Source organism: Artemia sp. Qi Xiang Cuo, unplaced genomic scaffold (assembly GCF_049724085.1).
Source record: "Artemia sp. Qi Xiang Cuo unplaced genomic scaffold, ASM4972408v1 HiC_scaffold_23, whole genome shotgun sequence".
NCBI lineage: Eukaryota > Metazoa > Arthropoda > Branchiopoda > Anostraca > Artemiidae > Artemia > Artemia sp. Qi Xiang Cuo.
This window is the reverse complement of record NW_028297432.1, coordinates 2,260,457-2,284,377: the sequence shown is the minus strand read 5'-3', so window position 1 is coordinate 2,284,377 and position 23,921 is coordinate 2,260,457. Positions and strand designations below refer to the sequence as shown.

Sequence of the window (23,921 nt, the reverse complement as noted above, 5' to 3'; positions counted from 1 at the left end):
ATATTTGAAAACGTGATAATTCTAAAATAAAATTGACAGGGAGAAATAAACTAATAACAAGACGAATCTGTGTTGAAAGAAACATTATCGTAGCAATCTTAGTATATACCAAGGTACCATATTGCCGACTTTACGTTTCTTCCGGTTCTTCTACTAGGTAAACAGGTCATCAAACTCGGTCATCACTCTTTGTCAAGAGGATTTACGCAATTTCAAAAGTTCAGCAATACCGGGTCCAAGCGTGATTGATTTTTTGGACAATTGCCTTTAGTCAAGACTAGTTTTTTGGGAATGTGTCGTTGCTAAAGCTAACTCTCATTGGAAAAAGGGGTATAAAGCTTTTTGTTTTTCATAAGAATTGCACAATGAATGTATTGTTTGACGTGGGCATTTCTTATGAGCCAATCAGAGGTTGTTCAATATATGATAACTTGAGTTGTGGTTGGGATTTGAATAAAAGAAATGGTTATGTTATTTGCTTGCAAGTATAGGAATTCCCAAGTTATTTGATTGCGTGAATAGAAATTCCCATGTTATTTGCTTGCTTGTATAGGAAATCACATGTTATTTGCTTGCTTGTATATGAATTCCCACGTTATTTTGATTGAGTTTATAGTAATTACCATGTTATTTGCTTGCATGTATAGTAATTCCCATGTTATTTGCTTGCTTTTATAGTAATACCCAGGTTATTTGCTTGCGTGTATAGGAATTCCCTTGTTATTTGCTTGCATGTATAGATATTCCCATGTTATTTCCTTGCTTGTATAGTAATTCCCATGTTATTTGCTTGCTTGTATAGTAATTCCAAGGTTATTTGCTTGCTTGTATAGGAATTCCCTTGTTACTTGCTTGCTAGTATAGGAATTCCCATGTTATTTGATTGCTTGTAAAGGAATTCCCATGTTATTTGATTGCTTGTATAGGAATTCCCATCTTTTTTGCTTGCTTGTATAGGAATTCCTATGTTATTTTCTTGCGTGTATAGGAATTCCCAGGTTATTTGCTTGCGTGCATAGGAAATCCCTTGTTATTTGCTTGCTTTTATAGGAATTCCCATGTTATTTGCTTGCGTGTATAGGAATTCCCATGTTATTTGATTGCTTGTATAGGAATTCCCATTTTAATTTCTTGCGTGTATAGGAAATCCCATGTTAATTGCTTGGATGTATATGTATTCCCCCTGTTATTTGCTTGCTTTTATCGGAATTCATAGGCTATGTGTGTGCATTTATTGGACTTCCCATGTTATTTGAGTGAATGGATCGGTAGTCCCATTCTTGTTCAATGGCGTCTGTCCCCCCCCATGGCCTGCGAAGAGTGTTTGCCACTTTCATATTCTACGGGTGGAGCGTCTGTTCCTTTCTATGATCTTATAAGGGCTTTTCCGTGTGGTTTTTCTTTACTTGGTACCCATTAAAAACAAAATTTTTGTGTTAAATAAGTAGTTCTTATATCTTTTAAAAGAGCTTTACGGGGTTTGAGACACTCTGTTACCTGATTCCTTTTGATTTTTCTTTACTTAGTGCTCATTAAAAACGAAATTTTTGTGTTGAATAAGTAGTTCTTGTATCTTTTAAAAGAGCTTTACAGGGTTCGAGAGACTCGGTTGTCTGATTCCGTGTGATTTTTCTTTACTTGATGCCCATTAAAAAAGTTGCTAACGACAACCCCGTGTGGATGAGTTGAAATAAAAAAAATTTTAACAAGAAATGGCTGAAAAGTGTTTTGGGGGAGATGAGTTGATTGGCAGAAGGATGTATTAGTGAATTTAAAGTGGAGGGCAAGTTGCTAACGAAAAATCTAAGCTAATAGGGGTTTTTGACCGTAAACTCTAGTTTTTTGTAAGAAAATTATGGAAAATACAATTCGTTGGTTCAGAGGTGAAACTTAAGTCCAGGTATGGATCAACAAATAAACTATTTCTGTAGAATCTGAGCTAATAAGGGTTTTTGACCATAAACTCTAGTTTCCTGTAAGAAAATTATGCAAAATACAAGGCTCTCGTTCAAATACGACACTTAGGTCCATTCTCTGGATCACAGTTGGAAAAACCCATGTGAATGAGTTGCAATAGAAATTTTTTTAACAAGAAATGACTGAAAAGTGTATTGGAGGAGATGGGTTAATTGGCAGAAGGATATAATTGCGTAGTTATAGTGGAAGTCGAGTTGCTAGCGAAAAACCAGTGTGGACGAATTAAAATAAAAATTTTTAACAAGAAATGACTGAAAAGTGTTTTGGAGGAGATGGGTTAATTGGCAGAAGGATGTATTAGCGAAGTTATAGTGGAGGGCAAGTTGCTAGTGAAAAATCTAAGCTAATAAGGGTTTTTGACCGTAAAATCTAGTTTTTTGTAAGAAAATTATGGAAAATACAATTTGTTGTTTCATAGGAGAAACTTAAGTCCAGGTATGGATTGAAAAATAAACTATTTCTCTAAAATCTGAGTTAATAAGGGCTTTTTACTATAAACTCTAGTTTCCTGTAAGAAAATTATGGAAAATACAATTCTCTCGTTCAAATGTTAAACTTAGGTCAATTCTCTAATTCAAATGTGAAACTTAAGTCCAGTTTCGGATACTCATAATAATGAGGACTGATGGTTCTAATTCAATATTTTTTTTTTCGTAAAAGCAAACTATTTTTTTAAACTTTTAAATTACTCAACTTTTTTTTGTACGTATACTAAAATTATAAAATATTATTGCGGTTCAAAAAATTTTACTCTGTGATTGGTCAGAGACACCCAATGGCTTTTCCACTGATATTCTATTTCAGGATATCGACACTACCTAGTCTATTGCATGTATTAAATCAGTATTTTTTACGCAGTAGTACGATAAACACATAAGTCATATCTTTTAAAAAAGTGAAGATGGAGCATTTTAATAAAGTGTGTTCACATGTCAATGTTATTGTAGCATTGAATGCTGACAAGGAGAAGTATTTAAACTAAGAAACAAGTAAAAATGGTAGCACTGTTGGAAATGTATTTCTTCATTGTCATGAAAGTAAGGAATTTAATTTCTTTGGATTATCAAAAAAATTCAACTGTTTATATGATTGATATGCAAGAGTGAGATATCCAGAGATGGTTGCGCTCAAAGAAAATTCCAACATAAAAATAATATTTGATGAAGAGGGACATCTTCTTGCCAGTGCTTGTGGTAACATGCTACCTATTGTTATACCCCATCGTCAACTTTCGGGTTTTAGCATTCAACAGAAGATCAAAAGAAGACCTGCATAGTCTTCTACTAATATCATAAACCATATCTTGTCGACGTGCCTAAACTGTTACCTGTTTAAAAATAATGTTGTAATAGACATCTAAATTGTCTTGAAAATAAACAGGGCATTTGAATAAAATATCAATAAGGAATATAAATACGAATCGATGAAAAAAAAAAGTGAATGCAAACTTCACTACCATAAATCAAAAAATTAATGAACAAAAAACTAGCAAAGATGAAGTGCATATTAAACATTTGGATGACCCCCCAATAGAAATGTGTTCACATGCTAGTGTTATTGTATCATTGAATGATGACAAGGAGAAGTATTTGAACTATGAAAAAAGTACAAATGATAGCACTATCGGAAACGTATGCGTGCGTTGTCATGACACTATTGAATTAAATTTTTTCAGAGTACAAAAAAAATTCGATTATACATTTGGTGGATATGGGAAAGTATCATTTCCAGAGATGTTAGTACTCAAAGAGAATGCCAACATAAAAATAATAGTTGATGAAGAGTGGTATCTTCATGCTAGTGCTATAGGTAACATGCTATAGCACACAACCTTTCGTCGGCTTTTAGGTATTAGCATTCAAATGAAAGCAAAGAGGAAAAGAAAGGCCTACTCTGCTACTAATATCATTAACCATATCTTGTCTACGTGCCTAAACTGTTACTTGTGTAAAAATAATGTGATAATAGAGAGTGAAATTGCCAGAAAAATGAAATGGGTATTGTCAGAAAATATCACTATGTGATATAAAGATGAAACGATGAAAAACAAAGCACCAGCAAACGTTATTGTCATTGATCAAACAGTCAATGAATCAAATAATACCAAAGACGAAAAGCATATTGAATCTGTTCATGAGACACCAGTAAAAATTGTGTATGATTCAAAATGGAATAATGATTATTCCACTGATTACGAACTAAGAGAAGACAATAACTACAATATCAAGAGAGAACATGATGAACCATTTTATGGAACAGATTCAAAATGTTCAAAGTTAATCATTGACATTAATAATTTATAATAATATATTTTTTTATTAATATTATACATAACACTATTTCATTAAAAACATTACATTGTTGTATGTTCATTATTTTCTAGAGTAAACTAGCACATCAAGCGCTTAGAATTTCTAATAAAATATCGACGATGTAAGAAAAGGAATTTGCATACATCTATTGTCAAACACATGGGATAACATTGTCAAAATCTAGGTATCAGAATGAAAAATTGTAGGTAAGTAAGTAAGTAAGTAAGTAAGTAAGTAAGGAAGTAAGTAAGTAAGTAAGTAACAAACTCTTTCTTGAATTCACCCTATGGATACATAATTCAGATATTCCATTTAAGAAATTATGAAAAAAATTGTAAGCAAGTAACAAAAATTGTAAGCAAGTAACAAATCCTTTCCTGAAGTCACCTCTCGTATCAAACTCTTTATTGATTCCACCTCTTGGATATACAGTACAGATACTTCATTAAAGAAATTATGAAAAAAATCGCAAGTAAGTAACTTTTTTTCTCTTTATCACAAACAATTTTAAATTAGCTCCATGATGTAGAAATTTAATTAAAGAAATTATGAAAAAATTATCAGTAAGTAACAATTTCTTTCTTGAAGTCAACTCTTAGATACACAATACTGAAATTTCATTCTAGAAATTATGAAAGTATTTGTAAATAAGAAACAATCTCTTTATTGATTTCACCTATTGAATTCACAGTGCATATACGTCATTAAAGAGACATGATTAAAAACGTTTTTTAAAACTACATGCTATGTTCATGACAGTCAGTTGCACATTTCAAGATGAGCGGGAACACCCAACCGCTACCTCAACCGATAGCACAGTGACCTTTACGAAAACTCCACGTTTTCAACCAGACTGGTTTTTTGGTTTTTTAGACAACACGAGAGACATGCAAAGTCAACATAGCTTTATTTCATTTTTTAAAATTAAAGAAATTATGAAAAAATTATCAGCAAGTAAAAATTTCTTTCTTGAAGTCAACTCATGTGTAGAAATTATGGAAAAATTCTCAGTAAGTTACAATTTATTTATTGAAGTCAACTCTTGGATACACAATACGGAAATTTCATTCAAGAAATTATGAAAAAAATGTAACTAAGTAGCAAATTCTTTCTTGAATTCACTTGTTGAATAAACAAACAGACAATTCATTCAGGAAATTATGACAAAATTCCAAGTAAGTAACAAACTATTTATTGAATTCATGAGTTAGATATTCTATGTAGAAATTAAATTCAAGAACTTATGAAAAAATTGTAACTAAGTAGTAAATTATTTCTTGAATTCACATGTCTGATAAACAAAAAGACATTTTGTTCAAGACATTATGACAAAATTCTAAGTAAGCAACAAACTCTTTATTGTTTTCACGAGTTAGATAAACGATGTAGAAATTAATTTCAAGAAATTTTGAAAAAATTATCAAGAAGTTACCATTTCTTTCTTGAAGTCAACTCTTGGATACACAGTACGGAAATTTCATTCAAGAAATTATGAAAATATTTTTAAGTAAGTAAAAAACTCTTTATTGATTCCACCTATTGGATATACAGTACATATACTTCATTCAAGAAATTATGAAAAAAAATCGCAAGTAAGTAAGTAAAATTTTTTTTTCTCTGTCAACTCTTAGATACACAATACGGAAATTAAATTCAAGAAATTATGAAAGTATTTGTAAGTAAGTAACAGTATCCTTATTTATTTCTTCTCTTGAATATACTGTACAGATACTTCAATCAAAAAACGTGATTAAACACGTTTCGAAACTACATACTATTTGCATGCCATTGCTTGGCACCTTTTCAAATGACCGAGAATTCCACGCTGCTTCCTACACATTGCAAAAAGTGAACAGTACGACAACCCCATGTTTTCAACCAGACTGTTTTTTTAGACAACCAACTCACAAAGATGACACACACACAATCTGGAAAAATCAGACAAGAAATTATAAAAAAAATATATGTAAATAAGTAAAAAGCTCTCTATTGATTTAACCACTTGAATATACAGTTCAGATACTTCAGTCAATAAAAACGTGATTAAACACGTTTTGAAACTACATACTATTTGCATGCCTTTCCTTGGCACATTTCCAAACGAGCGGGGATTTCCCACTGGTTCCTACACATTGCAAAAAGTGAGCAGTACGAAAACTCCACTTTTATAACCAGACTGGTTTTTTAGGGCCCAATCAGGAGAGATAGGAAAAGACGACATTGCTTTATTTCATTTTTTTTAATTTACTTTTCTCCGGGGGTAAGGATGCCCCCGTAACCCCGTCTAAATGAACCTTAAAAAAATTAAATTAAGCGATGTCGACGTTGCCTATCTCTCCAGATTGGTACCTAAAAAACACGGATGGTTGAAAAAATGGAGTTTTCGTACTGCTCACTTTTTTTGAAATGTGTAGGACCCAGCGGGGAATCCTCGCTCGTGTGGAAAGGTGCCAAGGAAAGGCATCCAAATAGTATGTAGTTTCAAAACGTGTTTAATCACGTTTTTCTTGAATGAAGTATCTGTACTGTATATTCAAGAGGTGAAATCAATACAGAGCTTGGTACTTACTTACAAATATTTTTTTATAATTTATTGAATGAAATTTCCGTATTGTGTGTTTCATCTCTGTGGGTGTGTTGTTTAAAAAACCAGTCTGGTTGAAAACGTGGAGTTTTCGTACTGCTCACTTTTTGCAATGTGTAGGAAGCAGTGGGGAATCCCCATTCATTTGGAAAGGTGCCAAGCAATGGCAAGGAAATAGCATGTAGTTTCAAAACGTGTTTAATCACGTTTCTTGAATGAAGTATCTGTACTGTATATTCAAGAGAAGAAGTCAATAAAGAGACTGTTACTTACATACAAATAATTTCATAATTTCTTGAATTTAATTTCCGTATTGTGTATCTAAGAGTTGACAGAGAAAAAAAATTGTTACTTACTTACTTGCGATTTTTTTCATAATTTCTTGAATGAAGTATCTGTACTATATATCCAAGAGGTGGAATCAATAAAGAGTTTCTTACTTACTTACAATTATTTTCATAATTTCTTGAATGAAATTTCCGTACTGTGTATCAAAGAGCTGACTTCAAGAAAGAAATGGTAACTTCTTGATAATTTTTTCAATATTTCTTGAAAATAATTTCAACATCGTTTATCTAACTCGTGAAAAAAATAAAGAGTTTGTTGCTTACTTAGAATTTTGTCGTAATTTCTTGAACGAAATGTCTTTTTGTTTATCCGACAGGTGAATTCAAGAAAGAATTTACTACTTAGTTACAATTTTTTCATAATTTCTTGAATTTAATTTCTACATCGTATATCTAACTCGTGAAAACAATAAAGTTTGTTACTTACTTAGAATTTTGTCATAATTTCTTGAATGAAATGTCTTTTTGTTTATTCAACAAGTGAATTCAAGAAAGAATTTGCTACTTAGTTACAATTTTTTTCATAATTTCTTGAATGAAATTCCCGTATTGTGTATCCAAGAGTTGACTTCAAGGAATAAATTGTTACTTACTGAGAATTTTTCAATAATTTCTACACATTAGGTGACTTAAAGAAAGAAATTGTTACTAGATGAGAATTTTTTCATAATTTCTAGAATTTTAAAAAACGAAATAAGGATATGTCGACTGTGCATGTCTCTCGTGTTGTCTAAAAAACCAAAAAATCTGTCTGGTAGAAAACGCGGAGTTGTCGTACTGCTTACTTTTTTCACGTCGTAGGAAGCAGTGGGGATTTCCCGTTCACTTGGAAAGGTGCCAAGGAAAGGCATGCACATAGCATGTAGTTTCAAAAAACGTGTTTAATCAAGTTTCTTGAATGAAGTATCTGTACTGTATATTCAAGAGGTGAGATCAATAAAGAGATTGTTACTTACTTACAAATGCTGTCAGAATTTCTAGACTGAAGTGTCCATTGTGTCTATCTAAGACTATACATCAGTAAAAATAGTGTTGGTGCCTTAGAATTTTTTAACAATTAATTTAATTACATTTATGCATATAGGAGATCAGCGTCAAGTTGGGGTGATAAAGAGAAAAAAAGTTAAGTAGTGGCGATTTTTTTTCATAATTTCTTTATTTATTTATCTGTACTGTATATCAAAGAGGTGGAATCAATAAAGCGTTTGATCTGAGAGGTGACTTCAGGATAGGGTTTGTTACTTGCTTACAATTTTTTGTTACTTGCTTACAATTTTTTTCATAATTTATTGAATGAAATTTCTGTGTTGTATAACCAGGAGGTGAATTCAAAAAAGAGTTTGTTACTTACTTACTTCCTTACTTACTTACTTACTTACTTGCTTACTTACTTACCTACAATTTCTTATTCTGATAGCTAGATTTTGACAATGTTATCACATGTGTCTGACGATGGATGTATGCAAATTCCTTTTATTCCATTTTCGATGTTTTAATAGATATTTTAAGCGCTTGATGTGCTAGCTTACTCTAAAAAATAATGAACATATAACAATGTAATGTTTTTAATGAAATAGTGTTATGTAGAATATTAATACAAAAATATATTATGATACATTATTAATATCAATGATTAACTTTGGACATTTTGAATCTGTTCCATAAAATGGTTCCCCATGTTCTGTCTTGATATTGTAGTTATTGTCTTCTCTTGGTTCGTAATCAGTGGAATAATCATTATTCCATTTTGAATCATACACAATTTTTACTGGTGTTTCATGAACAGATTCAATATGCTTTTCGTCTTTGGTATTATTTGATTCATTGAGTGTTTGATCAATGTCAGTAATGTTTGCTGGTGCTTTGTTTTTTATCGTTTCATCTTTATATTCCATAGTGATATTTTCTGACAATACTCATTTCATTTTTCTGGCAATTTTACTCTCTATTATCACATTATTTTTACACAAGTAACAGTTTAGGCACTTAGACAAGGTATGGTTAATGATATTAGTAGCAGAGTATGCCTTTTTATCCCTCTTTGCTTTCATTTGAATTCTAATACCTAATAGTTGATGAAAGGTTCTATCAATAGGTAGTATGTTACCTATAGCACTAGCATGAAGATATCCCTCTTCATCAACTATTATTTTTATGTTGGCATTTTCTTTGAGTACTAACATCTCTGGAAATGATACTTTTCCATATCCACCATGTGTATCATTGAATTTTTTTGGTATTAAAAAGAAAATTAAGTACGTAGTTTATTTAAGATACCCGACTACTCATCCGAGAGTGCAATCGCATTTGCTTTGTTCGTATTTCAAATAGTTATTCTTCTTAGCTTTTACAACTGCAAAAATCCTAACTTGTGTCCTCGGGTCTCCTATAGGGCTTTCCATATGTTCAATATGCACTTCATCTTTACTATTATTTGGTTCATTAATTGTTTGATTAATGGTAGTGAAGTTTGCTGTTTTTTTTTTTTCATCGATTCATCTTTATATTCCTTAGTGATATTTTTTGCAAATGCCCTTTTTATTTTTCCGGCAATTTCACTGTCTATTACAACATTATTTTTAAAAAGGTAACAGTTTCGTCACGTCGACAAGAAATTGTTTATGATATTAGTAGAAGAGTATGCAAGTCTTCTTTTTATCTTCCGTTGAATGCTAATACCCGAAAGTTGAAGATGGGATGTAACAAGAGGTAGCATATTACCACAAGCACTGGCAAGAAGATGTCCCTCTTCATCAACTATTATTTTTATGTTGTCATTTTCTTTTAATGCTATCATCTCTGGATATCACACTCTTGCATATCCACCCTAACAAGAGTTGAATTTTTTTGGTACTCCAAAGAAATTAAATACCTTACTGTCATGACAATGCACACATACATTTCCAACAGTGCTACCATTTTTACTTGTTTCTTAGTTTAAATACTTCTACTTGTCAGCATTCAATGCTACAATAATATTGAAATGTGAACACACTTTATTACAATGCTCCATCTTCACTTTTTTAAAAGATATGACTTATGGGTTTATCGTACTACTGCGTAAAAAATACTGATTTAATACATGTAATAGACTAGGTAGTGTCGATATCCGGACATATAGTACCAGTGGAAGGTCCAATGTTTGTCTCTTGACAATTACATATTTATATTGTTAGAGTCGTAAGAATATTTTATAATTTTAAGATAAGTACAAAAAAAAGGTGAGTAAGTTCGAAGTTTAAAAAAAATATCTTTTTTTTATGAAAAAAAAAATATTTAATGAGAAAAGAAATTCATCAATATTATTATTATCCTAAAATTGACTTAATTTTCAAATCTTAACCAGAAAATTCACCTAATTTTAACTTTTGAACGAGAGAATTGTATTTTCCATAATTTTCTTACAGGAAACTAGAGTTTATGGTCAAAAGACCTTATTATCTCAGATTCTACAGAAATAGTTTATTTTTCAATCCATAACTGGACTTAAGTTTCACCTATGAACCAATATATTGTATTTTCCATAATTTTCTTACAAAAAACTAGAGTTTACGGTCAAAAACCCTTATTAGCTTAGATTTTTCACTCGCAACTTGCCCTCCACTATAACTTCGCTAATACATCCTTTTGCCAATCAACCCATCTCCCCCAAAACACTTTTCAGACATTTCTTGTTAAAAATTTTTATTTCAACTTATCCACGCGGGATTTTTGCTAGCAACTCGGCCTCCACTATAACTACGCTAGCCTAATACATCATTCTGCCAATTAACCCATCTCCTCCAAAACACTTTTCAGTCATTTCTTTTTAAAAAATTTCTATTTTAACTCATTCACACGGGATTTTCCACATTTGAACCAGAGAATGGACCTAAGTTTCACATTTGAACGAGAGAATTGTATTTTGGATAATTTTCTTACAGGAAACTAGAGTTTATGGTCAAAAACCCTTGTTAGCTCAGATTCTACAGAAATAGTTTATTTATCGATCCATACCTGGACTTAAGTTTCACCTATGAACCAACGAATTGTATTTTCCATAATTTTCTTACAAAAAACTAGAGTTTACGGTCAAAAACTCCTATTAGCTTAGATTTTTCGTTAGCAACTCGCCCTCCACTTTAAATTCGCTAATCCATCCTTCTGCCAATCAACCCATCTCCCCCAAAACACTTTTCAGCCATTTCTTGTTAAAAATTCTTATTTCAACTCATCCACACGGGGTTTTCGCTAGCAACTTTTTTAATGGGCACCAAGTAAAGAAAAATCACACGGAATCAGACAACCGAGTCTCTCGAACCCCGTAAAGCTCTTTTAAAAGATACAAGAACTACTTATTCAACACAAAAATTTCGTTTTTAATGAGCACTAAGTAAAGAAAAATCAAACGGAATCAGTCAACAGAGTGTCTCAAATCCCGTAAAGCTCTTTTAAAATATATAAGAACTACTTATTTAACACAAAAATTTTTTCTTTAATGGGTACCAAGTAAAGAAAAACCACATGGAAAAGCCCCTTATAATAGCATAGAAAGGAACATAAGCTCCTGGAATAGCATAGGAAGGGGACATAAACTCTTATAATAGCATGGGGGGGACATAAGCCCTTAAAATAGCATGGGAATTCCTATACACGCAAGCAAATAACATGGTAATTCCTATACATGCAAGCAAATAGCACGGGAATTCCTATACACGCAAGCAAAATACCTTGGTAATACCTATACATGCAATCAAATAACTTGGGGTTTCCTATAAATGCAAGCAAATCACATGGGAATTCCTATACAGACAAGCCAATAACATGGTAATTCCTATACACGCAAGCAAATAACATTGTAATTCCTATACACGCAAGCAAATAACATGGGAATTCCTATACACGCAATCAAATAACATGGGAATTCCTATACTTGCAAGCAAATAACATAGGAATTCCTATACATGCAAGCAAATAACATGGGAATTCCTATACACGCAAGCAAATAACCTGGGAATTCCTAAGCACTCAAGCAAATAAGAATGGAATTACTATACATGCAAGCAAATAAAATGGGAATTACTATACAAGCAAGCAAATAACATGGGAATTACTATACAAGCAAGCAAATAACAAGGGAATATCTATACCTGCACGTACATAACAAGGGAATTCCTATACACGCAAGCAAAAAACCTGGGTATTCCTATACAAGCAATCCCATAACAAGGGCATTACTATACATGCAATCAAATACCCGGGGTATTACTATACAAGCAAGCAAAAAAACGTGGGAATTCCTATACATGCAAGCAAATAACATGGGATTTCCTATACATACAAGCAAATAACATGGGAATTCATATACACGCAAGCAAATAACTTGGGAATTCCTATACATGCAAGCAAATAACATAACCATTTCTTTTATTCAAATCCAAACCACAATTCAAGTTATCATATATTGAACAACCTCTGATTGGCTCATAAGAAATGCCCACGTCAAACGATACATTCATAGTGCAATTCTTATCAAAAACAATAAGCTTTATACCCCTTTGTCCAATGAGAGTTAGCTTTAGCAACGACACATTCCCAAAAAACTAGTCTTGACTAAAGACAATTGTCCAAAAAAATCAATCACTCTCGGACCCGGTATTGCTGAACTTTGAAATTGCGTAAATCCTCTTGACAAAGAGTGTAATGACCGAGTGTAATGACCTGTTTACCTACCAGAAAAAACCGGAAGGAACGTAAAGGCCGCAATATGGTACCTTGGTATATACTAATCTTGACGTCTAAAAGACTATGAAGGAGGTAAGGGGTAGGACAGAGAAGGAGGTATGACCTCCTTCTCTCACTGTAAAAGACTAAAACCTACTGCGTCATTGGCGCTTAACCAATTTTATGACAAACATTTTCTAATGAAAATAAACATTGGAAATAAACATATAGCAACATTTTGAACTGAGCTTTCAGCAATTAATATCATTATACATCAAATATTCAGTTTAATTTATTACCTCTTTTTAAAGTTGTTCAAGACGAATATAGTATCACTACAAACAAGTGTTTGGATACTGATTCCGTTCACCTAAAAAAAAAAAGCCTAATGCGTCATTGGCGCTTAACTGAAAACGAATTATATTACAATTTTTTTTTCTTTTCCAGTTCTTACAGCATTGAAAATAAAAATAAAATTACAGTGAAATTAATTTTTGAACTGATTGATCTTTCAAAAATTCATATCACTATACACCAAATATTCAACTTGATGTTTTTTATACTTTCCAAGACTGTTCAAGACGCATAAAGTTTTCAGTAAAGTCCCAATGACGCAGTAGGTTTTAGACTTTTACAGTGAGAGAAGGAGGTCATACCCAAACTCTTGTTTGTAGTTATTTTTGTTCGTTTCAAGCTTGATTTACATATTCAATTTAAGTTTCACTTGTTTTAAGATTTATTTATTCACTTACATTAATATCTATTGTATGTTTGTTTGCATTGATTGTTTATTTGATTTCTCTTCATTTTAAATTTCATTTATACTTTATTAGGAAAATATTTTTTTTCGTTTTAAGTTTGATTTTCATATTCAATCTAAGCATTACTCGCTTTAAGATCTATTTATTCATTTATATTATTACTTGTTGTATGTTTTTGCTATGATTGTTTATTTAATTTCTGTTCATTCTATGTTTCATTTATTCTTTAATAGTAATTTCTGCTCGTTCTGAGTTTGAATTTTATAAGGTATTTGTATCTGCTGAGCTTAAGTTTAAAATGGCCTTTACTTTTCTTTAAAAAACTTATTTTTCTGAAAGTTTTTTCAATTAATTTTTGTTCGTTTTTGATTGCAAAAAGTTTCAAGTTTTTAAAAATTCCTTAATTCAAAATCAAACCTAAAAAAAAAATAAAATGTTCATCAAAATATTAAAACTGGTATCAAAGTAACAATATCAAAGGGAAAGAAAGGGTTTGTGTCAACCTCGGAGTTTTATTGTCTGATGTTTGAACTATTTTTAACAAAATTGCAATCTCAAAATTTTTATCGGATGAGTTTGGGGAAACAGGGCGGGGGGGGTTGGGCTAATTAACCTTTGGTCTGTTTTGACTCTTTAAAAGTGAGCTCGAATTTTCTATTTTCAATCAAATGAACCGTCTCTGAAGTTTATCCGAGTATCCCTTCTATAAGAACCATATATATCCCCAGAGTATCCTTACAACGCCTGTCCTTGGGCCCTGGGCGGTTGTGTCGACCCCAGAGTTTTAATATCCGATGACTGAACTATTTTTAAGAAAATGGTCACGTGAAATTTTCATCGGATGGGTTCATCCATCCGATAAACCCAAAGGCGGGGAGGGCGATATGGGCTAGTTGCCCTCCGATCTTTTTTACTCTGAGAAAATGAACTACAACTTTTAATTTCAATTCAAGTAACCCTCTTTGAAGTGTATACGAGCATCCCTTTCATAAGAACCACATACGGCCCCAGGACATGGCTTACAGTGCCTGTCCCCCGGGTCCTGGAGGGATGTGTCGACATCGGAGTTTTTGTTATCTGACCTTTGAACTATTTTGAAAAAATGACTCTCTCAAAGTTCTTATTGGATGGGTTTGAGTAAAACAGGGCATGAAAAGGGGGGCTAGTTGCCCTCCAATCTCTTTTGACTCTTAAAAAGTGAACGAGAATTTTCAATTTCCAATAATATGAGCCCTCTCTGAAGTTTATACGAGCATACATTCCATAAGAACCATATATGCCCCCAGAGCAATATTTACAACGCTTACCCCGGGCCCTGGGGGGAGGGGCTTGTGTCGACTCAGGAGTTTTTCTTATCTGACCTTTGAACTATTTTTAACGAAATGGCCATACGTAAAAGAATTTTTGTTATATGATCTTTGAAATATTTTTAACAAAATGGCTGCCTCAAATTTTCTATCAGATGTATTTCGGGAAAAAGGGCATGGGGGACTAGTTGCCCTCCGATCACTTTTGACTCTTAAAAAGGGCACTAGAACTCTCGATTTCTAATCGAATGAGCCCCCTTTGAAGTTTATACGACGACCCCTTCTATATGAAGTGCCTCTGGGAAAAAATAAATGGAGTGTTGGGGGAGGCTAGCTGCCCTTCAATCACTTTTGACTCTTAAAAAGTGAATTACAACTTTCAATTCCCAATCAATTGAACCCTCTATGAAGTTTATACGAGTATCCATTCCATAACAACCATATATGCCCCCAGGGCATAACTTACAACGCCTACTCCCGGGCTCTGGGGGGCTGTGTCGACTCCGGAGTTTTTTTTTATCTGAACTTTGACCTATTTTTAACAAAATGTCTATCTCAAAATTTTTATCTGATGCGTTGAAGGCGTGGAGGAGGGGGGAGGGGAAGCTAGTTGCCCTCCGATCTCTTTTGACTCTTAAAAAGTGAACTAGAACTTTCAATTTCAAACCAAATGAGCCCTCTCCGAAGTTTATACGAGCATCCCTTCCATAAGAACTATATATGCCCCTAGAGCATTACTCGTAACGCCTGCCTCCGGGCCCTGGCGGGTTGCGTTGACACAGTAATTTTTCTTATCTGACCTTGGGGAAAAAAGGGTGTGTGGGGGGGGGCTATTTGCCGTCGGATATCTTTTGACTCTTAAAAAGTGAACACGAAGTTTCAATTTCCAATCAAATGAGCCGAAGTTTACGCGAGCATCCCTTCCATAAGAACTAAATATGTCCCTAGAGCATTACTCATAACACCTGCCTTCAGGCCCTGGTGGGTTGCGTCGACACAGTAATTTTTCTTATCTGACCTTTGAACTATTTTTAATGAAATGGCTATTATAAAAATTTTATCGGATGGGCTTGGGGAAAAAATGGTGTGTGGGGGGGGGGCTAGTTGCCCTCGGATATCTTTTGACAAAAATTGAACTTAGAGCTAAAACTTCGAGCTTAAAAATTGAACTAGAGCTTTCAATTCCCAATCAAATGAGCCCTCTCTGAAGTTTATACGAGCAGCCCTTTCATAAGAACCATATACACCCCCAGGACAACACTTACAACGCCTATCCCTTGGGCCCGGGGGGAAGTTTTTTATATCTAATTTTTGAACACTTTCCAAAAAACTGGCTATCTCAAAATTTTTAGTGGACGGGATTGGGGAGAAAAGAACGTGGGGGGGGGCTAGTTGCCCTTAACTCTCTTGACTTTTAAAAAGTGAATTAGAACTTTCAATCTCCAATCAAATGAGCCTATGAAGTTTATACGAGAATCTCTTTCATGAGAACCATATATGTCCTTAGGGCATAACTAGAACCCCTTTTCCTGGGCCCTAGGGGGTTGTATTGACACCGGATTTTTCCTTATTCGACCTTTGAACTATTTCTAACAAAATGGCTATCTCAAAATTTTTCATCAGATGGGTTTGGAAAAAGAAGGCGTGTGGGGGGGGGGGGAGGCTAGAGGTCCTCGGATATCTTTTGACTATTAAAAAGTGAGCTCGAACTTTCAATTTCCAATCAAATGAGCCCTCTCTGAACGAGCATCCCTTTCATAAGAACCATATATGCCCCAGGGCATAACTTACAACGCCTGCCCCCGGGCCCTGGGGGGTTGTGTCGACACCTGAGTTTTTGCTATCTGACTTTTGAGCGATTTTTAACTTAATGGCTATCTCAAAATTTTTTTTGGATGCATTTGGGGAAAAAGGGGCGTGGGGGGGGTTAGTTGCCATCCAATCACTTTTGACTCTAAAAAACTGAACTAAAACCTTCAATTTCCAATCAAATGAGCCATCTCTGAAGTTTTTACGAGCATCCCTTCAATTAGAACCCTATATTCCTCCAGGGTATAACTTATAACGCCTGCCCTCGGGCCCGGGGAGGCTGTGCCGACCCCGGAGTTTTCGTTATGTGGTGTTTGAACTATTTCTAAAAAAATGTTTATCTCGAAGTTCTTATCGGATGGGTTTGAGAAAAAAAGGGCGTGGAGAGGGGGGGGGTATTTGCCCTCCTATCTCTTTTGACTCTTAAAAACTGAGCTAGAACTTTCAATTTCCAATCAAATGAGCCCTCTTTGAAGTTAATACGACCATCCCCTCCATAAGACCATATATGTAAGGACAAAACTTACAACGCCCGCCTCCGGGCCCTTGGGGGTTGTGTCGACACTGTAAAATTTTTATTGGATGCATTTTGGAAAAAAGGGGCTTGGGGGGGAGCTGGTTACCCTCCAATATCTTTTGACACCTAAAAAGTTAACTAGAACTTTCAATCTCCAATCAAATGAGGCCTCTCTGAAGTTTATACGAGCATTCCTTCATAAGAACCATATATGCCCCCAGGGCATAACATATAACCCTTGCCCCTGAGGACTGTGGGAGGAGTGTCCTGCTCAAACATATAACTTCCAGAACTTTCAACTACGTTGAACAAAATGGGTATATCAAAATTTTGATTGGATGTGTTTGGGGAAATGGTGGGCGTGGAAGTGGTGTTAGTTTCCTTCCAATCACTTTCGACTATTAAAAAGGGAACTAGCCATTTAAATTTCCAATCGAATGAGCCCTTTCTGAAGTTACTACGACAACGCTGTCTATACAAAACCCTTATATGCCCCCAGGGCATAAATTACAAACCTTGCTCTGAGGGCTGTGGGGGAGGTGTTATCCTCAAAGACCTAATTTCCTGAATTTTCAAATACGTTGAACAAAAAGGCTATCTCAAAATTTTGATTGGATTTCTTTGGGGAAAATGTGGGCGTGAGAGGGGGGTTAGTTGCCCTCCTATCACTTTTGACTATTAAAAAGGGCACTAGCCCTTTGAATTTCCAATCGAATGAGTCCTTTTCGAAGTTTCTACGACAAAGCTTTCTATAAGAACCTCATATTCCCCCAGGGAATAACTTAGAACCCTTGCCCTGAGGGCTGTGGGGGAGTTTCCTCCTCAAAAATATAATTTCTATTTGGAAATCAACTACGCTGAACAAAATGTTTGTCTCAAAATTTTGATTGAATGTGTTTGGGGAATTGGTGGGCGTAGAAGGGGTGTTAGTTGCTTTCCAATCACTTTTAACCCTTAAAAAGGGCACTAGAACTCTCGATTCCCAATCGAATGAGCCCCCTTTGAAGTTTCTACGACGACCCCTTCCATATGAAGTGCCTCTGGAAAAAAAAATAATAAATAATAAAACACTGGAGCCGTATGACCTTTACTATAGGCAACGCTATATCGTTACCTCTGATTTAGTAATCAAAATGTTCATATTATTTGATTTATTAAAGTTATAAAAGTAAAAAAAAAATATTTTTTTTTCATTAAGATGCTTATTATGTTCTCTTTGGGAAGGCATAGGGGTTTTGAGCCCAACTCATGTTAATTTCTGCTCGTTTTGAGTCTGACTTGGTTATTTATTGTAATTTCTGTTCGTTTTGGGCTTCATCTATTTATCGATGCTAATTTGTGGTAGTTTCACGCTTGGTAGATTATTTGATTTTATTTTTCTCATTTTTTGTTTAATGGAGTTCTTTACTTTTCTTTGAAAAACTTCTTTTGTGGGAAAAGTTTTTTGAATTAATTATAATAAATGACCGTTTTCATCCTGAACGGTCATTTATTTTATTAATCCTAGTGGACTCAAGGACAAACTCAGTAGCTATTAACAAAATAAAAAAATGATTCATAAATAAACACATAATTTTATATTTGTATCTAACTAGGTATATACAAGTCCATGTTACGAATTTTATCTTACTCAAAGAGTCATTTGAAGCGTGGATGGAATCGTCCGTGGGTAAATCCCAGGCTGGGGGTAGGTTTTACCTGGAGGGAAATTTTCATGGATGAATTTTTCGTGAGGGGGAATTTTTCACGGAGGGAAGGGGGATTCCCCGGCATTATCTGAAAAACTATAAAAATCAGATAAAAAAACACGTTTAATCAGCTGAAAGTAAAGAGCAACACTAAAACTTAAAACGAACAGAAACAATTTCGTATAATAGGGATTCGGTCCCCTCCTCAATACCCCAGTCCTTACGCTAAAATTCGAACTTTTGTCCAATTCTTTAAGAACGACGATTTAAGCTTTAATGTTGCTTCGTACCTTCATTTTTCTTTTATCTAATATTACCCAAAGCGCAATTTGTTTGGCAGCTTTGTTTTGCTTGATTTAATTTGTGGCCGTTTTCAATTGCTCTGCTAGAATAAGTCTCAACTAGAATAACTAATCTCTTGGAGCATGTTAAAAAGATAACTTGATGTCATATCCTAATTTTTATACTGTGTTCTATTATGGGGAAGAATTTTCTGATTATGTTGAGTCTCAGAAAAAGCTTTCTTTGTCCGAAATCCCCGCCAATTACAGCCAGTCGTTGCGTCAGTTACTGTTTTTCACAATTTCAGAACCCTCTTTTTTAAAACTAATATAAAAGAAACGTTTATTGAAAAAGGGAAACAGCAATAAAACCTGAAACGAAAAGCAATCAAAATGCATAATCAACTTAAAATTAAAACGAACACGAATTACCATAAATAAGAGCGGGGCTACCCCATCCCACCGAATTCACTAAAGACTATTTTACCATTTGCGCTTCATTACACCGGAAATGAATTTTCTATTGAAAATGGCTTCACCATTTGTTTTACCAGCTTGGTCAATTCGATATCCAAACGACTATAATAGACCTTAGAAGGCGGATCTGGCCTTGATTATCCGTGGGTGTTTTGGTTACTGAGCCATACTAAATGCTTTTTCCTAGTTTTCTTCTCAAATTTGTTTTTTCGTAATTTCAGGGTTGAAAATGTATATAAGTAGTTAGGTCTTTATCCCGACGATTCGTGGATAGAGTCAATTTTGGGAAGACATATAAATAGGCTTCCCTGGGAGTGTGAACAGGGCTTACAGCGAATGATTATACTTTTTAATGCCTTTTAATTTCCACAGGTACTAGTAGCAGATACAATAAATTGCCAGAAGAAAAAGCAATTCAAAGACAAGCCAGCTAATGACAGCGAAATAACTAAAGTGTTCGATTATGCTTACCAACTTAGTAGCAGGATTAAAACTAACAGTAGTGAAAGAATAATGGCTACATCTGAAAATGCTACTGTATCAGTAATAGAGTCGCCAAATATAACTACAAACATTAGCAACGACAAAATAAAGGTTGAATCTGAAAACGCCACTGCGTCGATAATAGAAATACCAAAAATGGTTGGAAACAACAGCGTTGAAAAAATAATAGCTAAATCGGAAAACATCAGTGGAAATGAAATGGAAATGGTAAATATAATCAACAATAGCAGTCAAACCGCATATACAGCAACTGTTGAGTGGGAAAATGATACTTCAATTGATTTTGAAAAATCAAGCTTTATTGATGACTCTATTCCTATACTTCGTAGCTATGAGGAAGTTTTACAAGAGCTATACAACTTAAAAGAAGGGTCTGGCATGATCATGGAAGATGTTGTGGAGGATGTTACCCTATCAATTGATGAAAATGAATATATGTCTAATTCAACTGGTAAAGACAAGCTCAGTTGAGTTTGGGGTCGAATCGTTAGAGAGTTTTAAATTAAATATTCCAAAAAGGTTTTGTGACATCAGCTGATAAATTTTTATTTTTGGAAATAAAAATTTAGCTTGTGTGTTAATTTTCAATTAATGCTCTAGACGATAAGTAAGTAAATAGGTAGAGTAAAAACGCATGGCTGCTGTAGGCTGCGCGTGTATGCTGCTGTAGAAACGCATGGATATTAAAATAGTCTGACTTTGAGTTTGTGTGTGTTTTTTTTTCTCTCTCTCTCTCTCTTTCTTTCTCTCTCTCTCTCTCTCTCTCTCTCTCTCTCTCTCTCTCCCTCTCTCTCTCTCTCTCTCTCTCTCTCTCTCTCTCGAAAAAATTGTCTTGAAGAAAAAACCTACGGAAGAAAAAATGTTTTGAAGAAAAAAAACATCTGGAAGAATAAAATGTCTTGAAGAAAAACATTTCGAAGAAAATGTCTTGAAGAAAAAAAATTATCTAAAAAAACAATAACAATTGTGTTTAAATTTACATAACTCTGATGTAATACCCACGTGTGTGTAAAAGTAAAATAATAATTTCCCTAAACCTATTTCCAGTAATTGATTTCTCCTTTCCATGGTAACTGTTTCCTTGGGAATAAAAACATGCGATCCATAGCTTACGGAGAAAAAGGGGAAATTGTAGTTAAGATCATGAAACCTATTGCACAGGATTTATTTCCAAGAACGTAATAATAACAATTGCTCGCCAGTTCAGATGACTAAGGCATCACTCCATTGGGAAATCCCTTGTCTTACGTTCGGTTCCTACACCGGAAAAAACTCTTAGATGACGGATGATAAAGGTTCCCTGAATCAAAACACGTCTTGCGTAAGGAGCTTGGGGAATGCCTTGATGAAATATCTTGAGAAAAAGACAACTTGAAAAAAAATCTCTTAGAAAAAAAATACCTGGAAGAAAAAAATGGTTGAAGAAAAAAAATTCTCGAAGAAATAAAAATTTTCAAGAAAATGTCCAGAAGAAAAAAATGTCTTGAAGAAAAAAACTTCTCGAAGAAAAAACACATCTCGAAGAAAATGTCTTGAAGAAAAAAAAACATCTCTCAAAGTATTACATAACACCAATGTGAGCGCAATATGTCATCCTAATTCACATCCGAGGGCTCCCCAATTGACTAGTGACCCGTAAGCTCTATCACAACAAGTCTCGTTGACACGCAAAATTACGTCATCCTCAATAAATTCGCATAGGTAAACAATTAACTCAGCTCTATCAAAACCAGTCACGTGAGATTACGTCATCCTCAATGAATTTACATAGGTAAGCAATCTTATATTACGTAACATCTATTCCCGTATATTACGTATCTATTCTCGTATGCTTTTAAATAAGCGAGGATAATTCCACTTCACAAAGGTGACTCTCCTGAGAACCCATCAAATTACCGACATATTTCTATTTTGTCAGCATTTTCTAAAATATTTGAGAAGACAATTTATAAGAAGTTCTATGACTTTCTTAAATCGTCTAATTTCTTCACAAATTCCCAGTTTGGTTTTAGGTCTGGACACAATACTGAACACGCTATCATTGCTCTCATCCAATATATTAATGAATGCTTAGATAGAGGTGAAATTCCAGCAACTATATATTTAGATTTTAAAAAAGCATTCGATACAATATCCCATTGTATTCTTTTTCGTAAATTGGATAATTGTTTGTGTGTGCGGACCGGCGTTAGATCTAGTTAAATATTTTCTTGATGAGAATGCAACGAATAGATGGAGGCAATTTCCTCTCTTCGCCTGTTCCTCAGTCCTCGATGGTTGGGGTACCTCAGGGATCTGTCTTAGGTCCTCTGCTTTTTCTAATTTATATAAATGATCTTCACCGCGCTTTGGCAATCCCATATCTCAGCACACATTTTGCTGATGATATGGAAGTTTCAATTTCTGAGAGGAATGACGAGGAGTTGGAGGCTGAACTTGATACTGCTTTTTCTAATGTTCTTGATTGGTTTTCTTCAAATTTTATTGCTTTGAATTTATCAAAAACTAATCTCATAATTTACGGCAGGAAGTCAAATATATGCCCTCGTATTACCTGAGTTACTTCTTCAAAGTATCTATTATCAATATCTCGGGTGAAAATGGACTTGTGATTGACGAAAGCTTATCTTCAAAACACACATTCAAAATATACGATTAAATATTTCAAGTTATGCTGGTTTAATGTGAAGGTTGAAGCATTACTTGCCCTACTCTGCTTTACGAAGCATTTATTTGCTCTGATTCAGTCTAATATTGATTATTGTTCTCTAGTATATTTATCTACATTTAAAAGCCATATTAAACGAATCCAGATATACATCTAGATATACTTCCAGTTTTTCAACAGTTTATTTTTGAAGCAATTATTTCATAATTCAATTATGACATTAAGAAATTACCGCCATATTACCTCAATCAAAGTTTTTTCTCCCAATCACAAGATTTACATTATTATAACACGCGACAAAAAAAGAGTTTCTACATTGATAAGTATAGTACTGAGAGATCTGAATTCGCTCCGTTCGTGTCAATAGCCCGGTGCTGGGATGCTCACAAGGATCTTATTGATAAATTTTCTTCTATCCAGTTAATAAAGGGGAATCTTAAATTTCATTTAGTTCAGGATTACTTTTAACTAAGCGTCTTTTTAATAAGACAAAGCTATTTGTTTGGTTAGTTGTTCTGGATGAATGTGGGCCTCTCGGCTATCTTCTAATATTAATTTGTATCTAATAATATTGATTTTTTTATTTATTTATGGATCCTGGGCTAGCTGCTACTTTCATATTATTGTTGTGTTGTTGTATATTTGCCGTTGTGTTTATCTTAGTATTGTAGTTTAATTGGTTATTGTATCTTTGTCTATGCCTAGTTTTTTTAGCTTGTCTCCCCATGAGCCTATGTCAATTATCTACATGTATATGTTAATAATAAAATGATTGAACGTAAACTTGCACTTGAACAACCAAGTGTAGATAAAAGGTCAATAATGAATAACACTTGTTGGTTGCTAGAGACCTGGAACTGGTTGCTAGCGCCCCATTGGAATTAAATATTGACGACGACCACACTGCCTTTCCATATCAAACAAATACAACTTAAAAACAATAGGGAAATTTTTTCAAGACAGTGCAATTTAATTGCAATAAATTG

General features: G+C 33.9%; 1 protein-coding gene across 1 annotated transcript in view; it reads left to right on the top strand.

The window, feature by feature from the left end:
* The window catches only part of LOC148938960 (uncharacterized), a 43,255-nt gene extending 22,413 nt beyond the window's left edge, over positions 1 to 20,842 (top strand). Inside the window, exon 2 of the mRNA XM_089107379.1 lies at positions 20,136 to 20,842. Coding sequence (XP_088963505.1) covers positions 20,136 to 20,738 — 603 coding nt within the window. The 3' untranslated portion in view covers positions 20,739 to 20,842. The remainder of the gene's footprint in view (positions 1 to 20,135) is intronic.
* Positions 20,843 to 23,921: the final 3,079 nt, after the last annotated feature.